Source organism: Pelobates fuscus, chromosome 13, assembly GCF_036172605.1.
Source record: "Pelobates fuscus isolate aPelFus1 chromosome 13, aPelFus1.pri, whole genome shotgun sequence".
NCBI classification, from domain to species: domain Eukaryota; kingdom Metazoa; phylum Chordata; class Amphibia; order Anura; family Pelobatidae; genus Pelobates; species Pelobates fuscus.
The window spans coordinates 35,539,650-35,554,674 of NC_086329.1; the positions used below are offsets into that span (position 1 = coordinate 35,539,650).

Below are 15,025 nucleotides of genomic sequence, written 5' to 3' on the forward strand. Positions count from 1 at the left end.
GCCCCCACCCCTGCGCGGCGGGTAGGGGCCCTAAGTCACAATAAGTGGGGGAACTATTGTCTAAATGAAAATTCCCACCCCCCCATTCCAAGGTGACACGGGTTCCCCACCATATTGTTATTTAGGGCCCCCACCCACCGCGTAGGGGTGGGGGCGGACAATAGGTCGTTCTCCCCCCCAAACACTTTCTTATTTTGTGCACCCACCCGCCGCTCAGGGGTGGGGGCCAGGACAATAGGCCCCCACCCGCTGCTCTAGGTCCCCCCTTCAGTTTAATAGTTTTTTTTCAGGATTCAGGTGGTCTTGTTTGCAAATGTATCTCAAAGTCTCATCTATAATCATCCCTCAAGCTTTCCTGCATTTCACTTGTGCAGCCTTCCTAAACACTTCCTCTAAAGAGCCATCTAATGTTTACACTTCCTTTATTGCACATTCGGTTTAATTTAGAATTGTTTTAGTGCCTAGAGTATCCCTTTAAAGACTAACATGCATGTGAAATCATGGAATAACGGTCTTTTGTACATAGAAAATGTTTCTGTCAATGTATGTTAATTGTTAAGAATTTAACAAGAATTAGTTGTTGAAAACACAATCAGAGAAGACACAGTGGATACAGATGGAACACGTTATCCTAGCGGTGGTTGGGTTATATTATTAAAGCAGAAAGGTCACCTTTTGGGAATGTTGCAGAATTTGCAAAGTCCACCGACTGAGGTAGAGAATTTCCTTGACTGGGTTGGAATTTTAGTGAAATTCCAATACAGTCATAATGAGTTTTCTCTCATTTATAGCAATCTAACTAAAGAGCACAGCTTTACCTCTGGCAAAGGTCTTATGGGCATTCTATAGTAGAGTAAGGTCAGTCTCCATGTGGTAGGATACACTCTGTGGGGTCATGACGGATTTAATGTTTCTGGTACTGGTCTAAGAGACCACGAAAAGTAATTTATCTTACATCTTCCCGAAAAGAATGGGAATTGGAATCCTAAGAAATACTAAATTACTGGAGTCAGAGGTTGAGTCAGAAGCAAATTTGGATTACTGTTATTGGAGGGTACCATCACTTGAGGAATTGGTGTTGAAGGTTTTGTGCACAGACTACACACAAAGGAAACGGTTTCTTAGCACTATTTTTGAAGTATAAAACTGAATGATGTAATAATTGGCAAGAGCACTAGCAGAGTATTAAAAGTCTGGATTGAGAGGAGTAGTCGTCACCATAAAATGTAGATGTATAGGTCAGAGACCAAATCTGAAAAGATAGTAGCAAGTACTGGGACAGCATAATGCAGTATACAAGAATCTGTTCACTACCAAAAATAGTTCCATCTAATTATCAGATATTTTCTGGAAGAATTACTTAAGGAAAGAGTTGGAACACTGAATAGTATGTACACCAAGCATGCCAAACTCGGGGCCCGCAAGGACCATCTTTGCGGCCCGGCAAGCCGCGAGTACATGCTCAGTGTTATAGCAGAGAAGGCACCTGCTTTCCCCACATTGCAGGTGCCTACTCTGCCAACACTTACCCAGCTGGGGAGGAGGGCCAGCGAGGGTATTCCGGATCCTCACTGCTCCCTCGCACGCGCGCCGTCTGTAGTGAAGCCGGGCGCCGGAATATGACGTCATATTCCGGCACCCAGCATCACTAAACCACGCGAGGGAGCAGATAGAGGACCCCCACTGGACCCCAGGGAGATGCCACACATCAGCTCCAAAAGGTAGGGAGCAATAAAGAAAAGAATGTGTTAAGTGAGTGTGTGTGTGTGTCAGTGTCTGTCAGTGAGTGTGTGTCTGTCAGCAAGTATATGTGAGTGTGTCAGCGAGTATGTGTGTGTGTCAGTGTGTCTGTCAGCGGGAGGATCAGATTTGGCACAGGGTGGTAGAGGGGGATGCTGGGTATTTTTTTTATACTGTAATTTTTTAAATAAACCTATGAAACTCTATGAAAATTTAAGGTTTTTTTTTGCGGCCCACATAAACTTAAACCTTGTTTATGTGGCCCGTACCAGACTTTGAGTTTGACATGCTTGATGTACACTATTTTCATATTTAAAAATCTGACAATCTACAACCATCTGACCAAGAAATCAAAGAATTCCTGAATTCAACAACACTACTGACACAGACGCTCACACACATAGCCAGCATCCAGAACCCAATAACCAAGCAAGAAATAACACCATCCATCCTCTCCACGGGGAAATCCCTGGGACCAGATCGTCTCACGAATTCCTACTATAAAAAAAAAAAAAAAAAAAAAAAAAAAAAAAAAAAAAAAAATGATTTGCGCCCCTTCTAGCACCCCCATCTAGAGAAACTGTTCAACCACATACTCGGTACTGGGACCATGCCTCCAGAAATGCTAATGGCGCATATCTCCACTCTCACGAAACTGGGTAAACCCCCAAACAGGAGCCAAAATCTAAGGCCTATATCCCTGTTGAATACTGACAATAATAGAAGAAGAAAAAAAAAAAAAAGTTATCCAGGGGGATCCCCTTAACAATATTGGCATGGATGCCCACAGAACAAAGACCAAAATACTGACACGCACTACCCACGACGACACTCACCCTACACATTTGGGACAACTATCACAGAAGGTTAGGTATGGTGGACAGATTATCACCCGCCCTACAGATAGAGGCCTTATCGCTACTTATCTCTAACTTCAATCATAAGATATGGGGGAGGCATGGTATCCACACAATTTCCCAACTACTTCAAGGCTTCTGCCTCAAAGGGTTCCTGGACTTACAATCAGAATATAACCTTCCTGGCACAGCCCACTTACGTATCTGCAATTAAAGTCCTAGATCACACCAAAACTTTTACCACACACAACAGGAACACTAGGGCCACCATTGTCAGAAGCTAAAAAGATAAGCCTTAAATTAAAACCTCCAAAAAAACGAATCTACTTAAGTTACGCTTCGGAACACTGCACATCCTGCTTGAACTCCTTATCCTTTATTTAAAAAAAAAAAAAAAAAAAAGCGCGGGACAAAGACCTAACGACATCCATGACCGACAAACCACTGACACTTATCCCATATCAAACTATCCCGCAAAGTCTTATACAGGTGGTACCTGGTCCCCACACGCTTGAAGTGCAGGTCCCCACCACTTCGGACATTTGCTGGAGATGCAAAGGGGACAAAGGTGACATGATTCACATATGGTGGTTCTGTCACCAACTTCGCACATATTGGCATGATGTGGCAAACCTGATAAAATGTTGCGTGGGGGTCTCTCTCTCTCTCTTCACCCGGAAACATTCCTCCTTCTGCTGTTCCCAATAAAAATTCAGAAAAGCCAAAAGGTATCTAATATACCAAATTATAATAGCAGCTCTCACGATAATCAGCAGACAATGGAAGATCACACTCCCTCCTACCATAGAACAGTGCATATCAACGGTAGACATTAACAAACAATACAAACTCATGGCCAGACACTCCCGTCCATAATACTAGCTCACGGCATGGGAACAATGGTAAGCCCACAAAACCAACCAGAATACTTCACTCCTCCTTAGCACACAAGTATGGAACGCAGGCATTCAACGCCATCACTAGTAACTCGCATGAACAATAGCATAGCTCAAGATTCCAAGTTACATCTCCCCACCCCCCTGATCCACAAGCTATTTTATTTTACACATTAATCACCATGCTCACCAGAGTGGTTCCCACCGCCATGCCCCCCACTGAAGGATGTCACAGACCGCCCACTGCGGCGCTTCTAGACCCACAGGTTTGAAGCCCACATTAGCCACCCCTGGAATGATTCGTTTACCCTCCGGGGCACTAATGTACACACATTGTAACTCTACAGTATTGGGCATCCATGGTGACCCCAATAGTATCAAAGGTAAAAATTAGCAGCGTGGCTTATTGCATCTCCCCCATAACCTCCCTTTTCCTTTCTGTACCCTATAAATGAATGGAAAATGTCAATTGAAATATTTGTCAAATGGTAGACACAGACAGAAACCACTGACAGCTGAATGAGTACACACAAAGGCATCCAAACTGTTGATAAAGACCTCTTCAAAAAGCGTACCTAAACCCTATACTATGCTACCAGTCGAAGAATGTAACATTGAAATGTCTACCTCTTATATCGTACATGCCACATTTACTGTATCAATTGAACCCAGTATGTTACTGACAAATAGATGTACTGTGTTACATTTGGAATCCCCTCCCCCCTTTCTTTTCTGTAACCTCCACGTTTCGAATTACGACTGTAACGGACCATTTTGCTCAAAAGGGGATAAAACCCAGTTTAGGCGATAATCCCCTTTTCCATAGACCAGCAGCTACTATAAGCACCAATTTCCCGAACTCCCAAACTGCACGGATTCACCAACTCTCGAACAGCAGACACACGAACCCTGGAAGCAGCCGAACAGGAAAAGCAATACGAACAGCTTACACTCCTGGCAATCGGCATACAGTCCCCTTCCCCCAAGAAAGAGACAACACTTCAGCTTCAGGGTTAAGCAGGAACTCTGGACTGGCTCATCCAGCCCGGCTTTTATTTCCATCTCACACATACAGGCCACACCCAGGGGGAGGCATAAAATAACCAATGACATAGATGTTACCTCCCACACATCCCCTCCCCTTAGTGTGACACATAATACCATTATGCATACAGTGTAAAATATACTTTTACACAACTTTCATAACTTTAAAACCATACATCACATTCACATAAAAATACATATCCACAATCAATCCATTCAGGGGAACAACATATTAAAAAATGGCATGAATCCGACCAGGGGTTCAAAAGTTAGTAAAAGTATCTTTTGTCCCTCCTGGCTGGCAGAAAAACATCCCCACAATGCACCCTGGTTTCCTCCCTTCTGCCCTGGAGTTAATTGGAGAAGTAATCCAATTATCCAGGACTAGAGGCAGACTCCATTAACCACATGGTTGCAAAACGACATAAAACACTTTAAAATACATAAAGTCACATTTTACACATAACACACAGACATTTCACCTATCCCCAGATAGCTGGGATCTGCGCGCACAAAACTACCGAATAGCGCGCAGATCCTACTCACACAGTACAATTGCCATGGAGCTAAAGTCTTTCCCATAGTCTTTCATTATATGAATAGGCTCCATGGTATGGCTATCTGGGGTATCACATTCCCATAAAGTCTGGTCCATAGTCCAAAGGCAAGAGGCGGACAATCAGCCCCCTCCAAGGACACGTGGCGAGGTCGGTTTCGCCACAACGACAAAATAAAAACGGCCAAATAAAAAAAAAAAAAAAAAAAAAATCTGACAATCTAACCTCAAACATCCTTTCTTCTCTGTCCCTTTAAACACATGGATGGGCAGCCAAGGAACAAATGAAAGAACAAGATAAACTCAGTCTTGCCTAATGTGGCCCTTGATGTGAAGGTGGGTAGAGAAATATTTTGTGGATATGAGTTAAGAGAACAAAGTGGATTTTGTGTAATAGCACAACCTACTTTCAACCTGCTCTAGAATAAATCAAAATTTATAAGGAAGGTTTGGGTTTTACAAATTTCAACGGGGTGTATTTCTGAGAGTTTAACACAAAGATAGCTTTATAGCAAAAATGCACACTAAACGTAACCATTAAGGATCTATAGTTCCATGATCTTGAGCAGGGATCTAAAACTCTGTACCCCCCACGCCGTCGTTGCTAGCTTTCAACTCCCAGAATTATTTGAAAGCGATAGTCAGAGAATCATGGGAGTTGAAGCAACATTGGAAATGATGGGTGAATTCAGAAGTCTGATCTAAAGAATGTTCAACAAATAATAGGTGTATACAGATCTAGCAGTAAGGCTCATACTTTGTGCACAGTGCATTTCACTTTGGGCCAAAAAATACCTGGAAGGGGGGGCGGGGCCTGACTAGCGAACAGGGCAGACGTGCTCTGTATCTGCTCCTGTACACCGAGCAAAAAACAGCGAATAATGCAAGCTACACTGCGCTCACCCTTCTACAAGTGGGCCCACTGGACTTGGGAAACCGACCCGAACCCAGGGACATCACACTCGATGCCCGGGGTCAACGGGCATCGCATCGGCAGACTGGGGCCTACAGAGGGAGGTGGCGGAGAAAGGCGGCCGCTCTCCCGCCAGAGGCACACGGCTCACAGTAAGCTGGTAGCACAACCTCCCCCCCCCCCCCTATGGACCGGTGGGGGTCATCCCGGTCCCCCCTGGATAACAGGGACAACACAGCACAGATGCACAGGAATAAGCCTGTAAAGCAAGGGAGAAACTCGGCGGTAGAAGCTCATAAAATGGCAGAGGTAGCGCGCTCCTTCAACACCCTAAACGAGAAGTTAGTAGGGGAGAGCCGAATAAACAGGGCCTTCCAAATATTATGGGAGAAGCTGGAAGCTCTACTGACCCCAGTGATGGTGCCCGACACCCGAAAGCACACTCAGCTAAGCAGCACCACACGGAAGGCGGCACAGTCGCCACAGGCACCGAATCGCCCAGCGGGACAGAGACTGCAAGCACCTAACAGTCAAAAGGTAACTGGACGCTCTCCTCGCCCAGGCACTGTAGGTGCTACCCCACCAAAGCCCTGCTCCCCCCCCAGGACCAGCAGGGGTTATCCCGGTACAACACGGAAAGGCATCTTAAGTGTGAGAGCCCCAGTGACAAAAATATGGGAGCAGCCGAAAAACAAGCAGCTAAACAAAATGGCCGCCGCTACAGGCTGGGACTTTGATGCTAAACTCAACAACCTGATTACGGCTTTTTGGGACAAACTAAAAATGAGGCACCAACAGGCTCAGACGCAAGGCAAGCTGAAACACTCACCTCAAAAGACACCCTCCCGATCCAGTGGCAAACCCAAGCTGACCAAGGTGCAGAGAACCCGAAAATGGCGGACCACACGTCGCTCACACGCGGCCCACCGGAAAGCAGCCAGGCAACCCTGCGCAAGAAAAGAGACCCGGAGACCACTCAGAGGAGGCCTCAGCGCTTCCATTGCAAGGCGAGATGGCGGAGAGCCCCTAACGGGTCAGAGAAGGGACTACCTGCTCGAGCACATAAAAGGCATCGGGTGACGATTAGCAACTAAAGGGACTCATTATACCGCAGTTTAACACAGTCCCCAATTTTTACACTTGTTCCACATAACCTGAATTATTGCTTCCTAATGCTTTGCATTTCCCTAACTACTCCAGCAGTCTCAAGAACAAGCACAGCCAATATTTAACCTTTTAAGTAACAGTTAAGCTATGATGTGCACATGTTATACTCTCCTCTTGTTCTCACTGCTCTGGTTTACAGCAGGTACTCTACATACTGTGACTTAAGTTAAAATATAATTAACGTGGATTTATATATATATAGTTTGTTTACGCTTAGAATAATATATCAGCCTGTACTGACGCTGACCTAACACGTATGACCCTCCTTTTAATCAAGCTTAGTTCCATACAAAATATGAGATATCTAGCATGTTGTGAAGCATTCTATTCCTATAACCTTATGCATTCCTTAATGCCTATCTAATGCGATACCATACTATAATAACTACCTACCCAAGCAATGTTAGCACTCTAAGCAGGACGACCAATGCTTTAACCTCTAGACCTACTCTTATGTTATCTCAGTTAACGTCGTTATATCTATTATTTTTACCTCGTCTGAACAATGCCTAAGTACTAATAATATATAAAATTTGTGCAGATTTTCTAATGCCCTGTTTGACACTGTAAGAATCTATTTCGCCTGCGACTGCTGTTGTGGCAACACAGGCTCGTTTGTATCGCTTGCACAAAAAAAAAATAAAGAATTAAAAAAAAAAAAAAAAAAAAAAAAATACCTGGAAGAAGGAAATAAAAGGATTCCTACCTTCATTATTTCGCGATATGGGTGATCTTGGATTGCAAGGTGACATTCATCAAACACCAACAAATTAATGTTGGCTAATGATAAGTTTCCATTTTTCAGTACATGCAGGAAGATGTGGCAGGTCATCACCAGGATCTGAAAAAACAAATAAGGTAATAATGTAGCATCATTATATTCGTCAGGGATTTGCACAGACGTCTGGTTTGAATTTCAGAAATAAAAGATCATGTGTTTTCAATGTCTTTTCAGTAAACTGACAAGCTCAATCAAGAGGTTTAGCAGACATTCACCAAATCGCTTTTGTGCTAAAAAGGTTTTAAAGAATGAGTATTGATAACTGGCTCTGAAATGGAAAATATAAAATAAAAAAACAAAGATTTATATTACCTCAGCTTTATTGTCGTACTTTATTTTATTTGTATGCATATTGAATAGAACAAACCATTTACTTACTATGGACGTCTCCGGTTAAAAATAAATAAATAAACAAACAAAATACAAACAAAGAATAAACTGACTCATTTGTGCAGCTTCTTATTTCTTTCATAGTTAGATGCTCAATGACATTTAAATGGAAGGAGTTCAGTTGTATGTGGCACAAAACCTGTATTACCCATTGGGTGGCATGTAGTCTGCATGAGGAAACTGTTCCTCTTAAGTGCCTCATCTCTCTACAGATGAAGGTACAAGATTCCACATTATATGTGCACGCAGGCAAAGGAGTGACAATACAAAACGGCGGTCTATCTTCAATAAAACCTTTTGAGTACAGACTGGAGGCTCTACTGAACATAAAGCAAGACATCCACCCAGACAGATGATCTTATTGCACATTGACCATCACAAACGCCATCTAATGCATTCAGAGCAATACCACTTATTTAGCAGACTCTCTGCCGACTGACAATGCCACGGTGTCATATTATAACAGTGCGCTTTTCATGAAACCAAATGGAAACCTCAGTGTCCGACACTGAATGGATTAATACAAAAACATTATTAAACAGAATTATTGCAGAAATCTACAAGTCTGCCTCAGGTTTTAGATCTTCCTCCAATCATCTGCAACCAGTCAGGTGGCTGTTCTTAAAGCTAGTAGCCAATAAGGAGCTTGTTCCCATACAATGTACCCAATGGATGCAGGCTGCGCCAGCATGCATTTACTTTCATATACAAGGTTTACCTTCTACAACTTTATAATAATCCTAATATATTAGGCAGCTTGTCATCCTATAGCCTTCATTAATTTAACTGACGGTTATAGGGGGTTTATACGATTTGTGACCAACTAGGTGCAAATACTTTCAATATGCAAGGTAGGAAGCTCAAAATTTGGCAAAAGACTAAGGGAAAAAAAAAACCCACACATTTAAAATGTTTTAGAAGTTCCCCAGAATGATCCTATCAGTTACCCTTCACATGTACTAGACTAGATATAGTGCTCTAAACAGTAATCTTACCTGGTGAGTGACAAACTCCTGATTCCATATGTCCTTTGACCAACATTGTGTTACATCTAGGTCAGAGTATTCGCCCACCTTGAGGTCAGAATGGGTCCTGACAGCAGATACTTGCTGGGAAACTTGCTTTGCTGAAATTATATCACACACACAGAGTGGGTATCACGCAGTACTTCCCAATATAATATTACAAACACAAGAAGCACAAGAGTCACTCTTACAGCTGCAGCCAATACTGAATATATTATACATTTACATCACTAAACCTTAAAGATGTTGCTTCTCCCATCAACCACAGAAAGATAGGACAGCAAGTTGAATAAGAGAAAAAGTGTACTGCGTGTTTTTCCAGTACTAACAAAGACACTTGCCATTTTTTGGTCAGTGAGTTGAAGGATGGGAGGAATGGTATATTTGCTTTGACATTTTTTGTAAGGTAACAAATTTAGATCAACATAGCCAAGCTGGAAAGACTTTATAATTTGGCTGTTTAGCACTAAAATATGAAATTCCCTGATTAGCGCCCCACTTTTTAAGAACTATTTTTTTATTTTATTTTATAAAGGGTCACATGTGTGCTGTACCAAAAAGGAAGTATACCTGGACAGTGAATTTTTAAAAAGAACACTTTTTGTGTTCGATACGACACTACAGGATATATAGATTTTGAAGAAATCAGACATGCCTATCCATAGGTTTAAAACATAATGCATGTAAGCAAGGTGCACTATATAACCGGCTAGACAGACTCCCTGCCAATTCTAAATGCATTTAGCAGTCCCTGTTAGGATTTCAGGTATTCCATGTGAAAAGGTACAACATCATAGCGTTCGATAATGTGGCAGGGAATATTGAATCCCAAGTCATGACGCTGTGTGCAAAACCCAGGACCCGGTGTAATGTTTGATGTAATGCACGACTAAAGTAAAGGAGTGGACAGCTGAGAAAAGGAATAGGAAATAGCCATGGAAGACCTAGATAAAGGAGAGATAGAAAGTGGAGGAAGGAGTCGTCAGGAAACAAAAAAACAAACAAAAAACAACTCAATATGTAATACAGTGAAAGAGATTGTTGTAAAACCACAACCCAGCGTAAAGATTGGTCGGTATGGACATAAGCTTGGCTAAAGTTGAGGAGACGACAGTCTTGAAAAAGGGTAGAAAATAAGCAGGAAAGAGGAAAAGTAAAAAAAGACAAAATTTAGAAGTTAGGAAAATAATATTTCCAAGGTCAACGTGTAAACTCAGTGGTGGGCACTTGGGAAGAATCTTCAGTGGACACAAAGGGTAACTATATAGGTGTGAGGGATATATAAATAAAAAAAACCAGGGTGAAAGAGTACCGAGAACAGACAACAGCTCATTTAGCCTGCCCTTCAGTGGGTCCCCGCTCAGATCTCAAGCTGGTTTTAGCTCATCTTGTGCTATTACAAAAAATCCAGGGCCATTTGCACATCCAAAAGGGGCGGTCTAGATCCGAAATGCAGGCCAGCTTTATCTGCACGAGAGATACAGCAACCCTACACGATTGTTTCAACCATGTTAGGCATCGTCAGTGATTTATAGCCAATATCTCTCTAGGCAAACAATATTAGAAGAAAAAACAAAACAAAAAAAACAAAACTACACTAATGCTAAAATACTAAAAGTTAACCCTACCTGCAACAAAGAAATACGATATGAGCAACATGGATAATGTAGATAAACAACTGCCTTATTGCTCTCCACCCGGGGAATTATCCAGTCATGCCCCTAGGTTGCAAGCCGTGCACCTCATCATTCAAATCTGATCTAGAGGCTGCCGTCCGTGTCGCATGCAGGACAAGTAAAAACGGATGCTGTGGGCTGCTTTTACTTATTTAAGGAATGAAGGAGTGGGTTCTCTTTTGAATCAACATATTTAATTATAGAAGCTACTGGTCCACCTTAAGGTAGAATTCTGGTACTGTTGATATATGCTAGGAAAAAAGAAAGAAAATAAGCTCATGGTACAGCAGGCTACTGCATCTCAGGGCGATGGGCGCAGCCCAGGCATTCCCTGCCCCTAACACCCCTCAGTGAGGGCCTAATAATATGCTGTTGGAACTGACAGAGTCTCTCTTAGCTCCCCAGATGCTCATGGCCGGCCTAGTTGCAGTTAAAGTAACAGGACAGACCATGGGTAACCCCAAACCCCAAAAGGACCTCTAGCACCCCCATCGCAACAGTACAGCTCGAGTGGGAGGGAAGCACACACACAACCACCGGGTTTACTTAAAGTGGGTTAGAACCACCTAGTTCAGTCTGATCTTGAATGGTTCTGTGTTACGTTGAAGATACTTGTACGTGTGTTGTAACTGCCATTTAATTTATAACCCACTGATGTTCTAGTACTGTATAAATGCTTTAACTGCACAGTGCACCTTTCTATTTGTACAATTACCAGAGTTAACCAGGAACACTGTCCTCTTGGCCTCCTTGTTGAAGTTCCCACGGACCTGATACGACAGTTCTTTTGTGAGTAGTACTGCAATGAATGTCTTCCCTGAGCCAGAATTCAAACAAACTATAGTATTGTGATCCAAAGCTGCTTCGAGCAGTTCCACCTGCAAAAAGGACAAAAATATAAAAATAAAATCAGACAATATGCATTTGAAACTAAAATATATCTATAAATCTATCTTCAAAACACATGGATGGCTAGAAATGTGTGCCAATCTAGTTCCATGAATGGAAAAATAGCATACACATTTCCCAAGGGACTTCTAATAACACAACTCCATGAAACAGGAAAACATGTAAAGACATATTTATGAAAAGTTCCTTTCTAAAGAGTTCTGAGGTTATTAGATGATGCTGATATTTAGTATTTTATGCCCGGAACATGTAATATCTTTGCTTTATTTTCATCACAGGGGCCAGACATACCTGATACTTCCTTGGGGTATATATGTTGTCATGAATAGCTTCTTGCTGCCAGGGAAGCCCAAAAAATGGACCCATTGGTGAAGAGGCCGGGGTCATGAGTTGCAAGCCTGCCATGCTGAAAGGCTGCAAAACGCAGGGCTTTCATGCATCCAGTGACTTAGATCATTGCAATTTGGCTTCCATACAGCTTACTGCAAGAGAAACAAAAAAATATTTCATCACAACTGGGTAACAGTTTTACTCATTCTCAAAGTGTTTTAATGACATCCACTAACAGGTCTATAACATAACAGTGGCTTGAGATATTATTTTAAACTCTGAATCTATTCACTGCTGTTAACTTGCCAGCACATGTACAGTTTATCAATAACCAGGAGACAAAGCTCCAAATTCAACACCCATGATGCTGTGCCAACGTTATAGCTGGGTAAAGCATCATGGGATTTGTAGTACTGGAACAACTGGGAATCTATTCCCTGGCTATCGCAACACAACAGCAAAGAAAGAAATATAGACGCTATGCTTCCTCGGTTTTGAATTTGTTGTTTTTCTTTTACCTAAATAAGCATTCTGTTGTAGTGGAATTAAAAGGCAACACTATTCTTACACAGAATGGGTAAAAGGAACACAACACTGCGTAAGAATCCTGGGACAGATAGCAGTGCTGATTAGCCACATTTGTAGTAGAGGCAAGCTTATTTGAGCTGCACACCTCACACCAATAGAAGCTTTAGATGTGTTTACTAAGGTGAATAAAAGAGGAACTGTCCTCTACAAAAATATGATGGTTTGAGGGTGTGACTAGCTGAGCAACGGACCAGACGTGTCTGAGAGAAGCTCTGGATCCACACGATCATAATCAATCTTTTTGCCACAAAATAAGCGCAATTAACCGAGACAAACCACAACCTGAACCCCCCAGAGCTAAATGGGGCGCAATCAAAAACGATTAGCCCTCCTGGATGGCTCCCTTCAGCCTGATATCTGCAAATCCTTCGACAGGCCGCTACCACAGGCATTACCCAAGATGGAACCTAGGAGACGACGAGTCAAGTGAATCACACAACTTGGAACGGGAAGAAAGCTCCACCACCTCACAGGAGCCCAGCGGAGTACATCAACAAACAGATTCCAACACAGACACCTCTCCATCCACTAAGAGGGACATCAAGAGGCTATTACTTGACCTCTGTGCAGTGTGGAAGCCGACCCAGCTCTGGTACAAACGGAAGTCAGTGGTCTAAACCGCTGCATAGGTGAAGTGGAATCACGAGAAGGGGAACGAGAGAGAGAGCCGGCTAGTGAAGACCAATCCCAAATGGACACACTATCGGAGCAGGTCCAGCGACATACGTGCACAGTGACATCGCTGGAGGAAAGGCACCCCAGGAGAAATGTGAGGATATGGGGTGCACCGGAGTCTTGAAGCCCAGAGGCCCTGCTTCGCTATACTAACAAGGTAACAAGGGCATTGCGGGTGAAGGGAGACACTGATGCACTGCCAATGCAGTTAGCATTCAGAATCGGGAAAGCTCCCACCGCCCTGACAGATGCACCAAGGGATGTCATAGCCGCCACCTGAGATCTCTCTGTAAAGACAGCTATCCTGGCACGCGCCAGAAACCACCTCAATGTCACAGTGGGGGATAGTCCTGTAAAAGTCTTCGATGACCTGCCGTTTGTGGCATTGATGGAGCGGTGCAGATTCAGGCCAACCACCAGGATGCTCAGACAACATGGCATTCGATACCGGTGGGGAGGGAACATCAGAGAGCTTGGTGGTGCCTCAGGGAGATTCGGTGCTGTCCTTAGCAGAAGAGGATCCAGCAAAATTCTTAAGTCTCCTAAAGTTGCCTTCACAGGAGCGAGGGGGGACAGCAACTTACCTGACTGCTAAAGTCTCGGGCCGAAGGCCAACGGCCTAGGAGAGAACCCAAGACCCCCCCCCCCCCCCCATAGATGGTCCTGCCCAGCAAAGAGACACTCAAGCTACTCTGTGGACTCCACTGGGCTTGTTCCTAACCAGTAGCCATTGCAAGACACGAATCAGGCTGACTTTCTGTATTATTTTCCTCACTTTTTATTTTGTTTTCTTCTCGAAGTTCTGTATGATGAAATAGAGTGTGCCTCCTTAGGAGTAAACCGTCTACCCATTTTTCTCCCCCCTCTAGGGAATGTATGGAGGGGCGGGGGCTTATATGGAGTCAGGGAGAATCAGGGGCATGGGAAACTAGAGTGCCTGCTATTATGATGGCCTAGTTCGGCCACACGTTAAGCCTCCATGATTTTCACGGAGAATCTGTGAAAACCTGCCCAAAGGCAGGATATATGGGAGGGAGAGACCCTGATGGCAAAATGAGTAATTCTGAGGTTCCTACATCACACTCATGATGTTAAGAACCGGGCTGCCCCCAACCCTGCACGCAGAGATTTCCATTTGCCCATTATCAGAATTAGCATGTATCCCCTTCTCTGAGTGTGCGCACATGTTAGAACCCTGTAGAATGACAAGAGGAGAACTGGGGGACCAGAGGTATTAGGAGCAAGTGGGGATATTCTATTAACTCTGGTTTGCCCTACACTTTCATAGTTTATTTGTTTATGTGTTTTCTTATTTTACACAGAATTTATATTTACAATAGGTCTGGTTTATATGATCACCTATTAAACATAAATGTGAGGTGCTTATAACATTGCATGTCTGCTATATCTGAAAGGTCAGTGTTAGGACCCGCTTAGGGGGGGTCTGCCTTGACGTTGGCAAGCGGGCATTCTCTCCA

General features: G+C 43.3%; 1 protein-coding gene across 1 annotated transcript in view; it reads right to left on the minus strand.

Annotated features, from left to right (window-relative positions):
• Positions 1-15,025, minus strand: part of DICER1 (dicer 1, ribonuclease III) — an 87,362-nt gene that overhangs the window by 40,724 nt on the left and 31,613 nt on the right. The window contains exons 3-6 of the mRNA XM_063440043.1: positions 12,246-12,436; positions 11,761-11,923; positions 9,340-9,470; positions 7,880-8,014 (exon numbers count right to left, since the gene is read on the minus strand). Coding sequence (XP_063296113.1) covers positions 7,880-8,014; positions 9,340-9,470; positions 11,761-11,923; positions 12,246-12,359 — 543 coding nt within the window. The 5' untranslated portion in view covers positions 12,360-12,436. The remainder of the gene's footprint in view (positions 1-7,879; positions 8,015-9,339; positions 9,471-11,760; positions 11,924-12,245; positions 12,437-15,025) is intronic.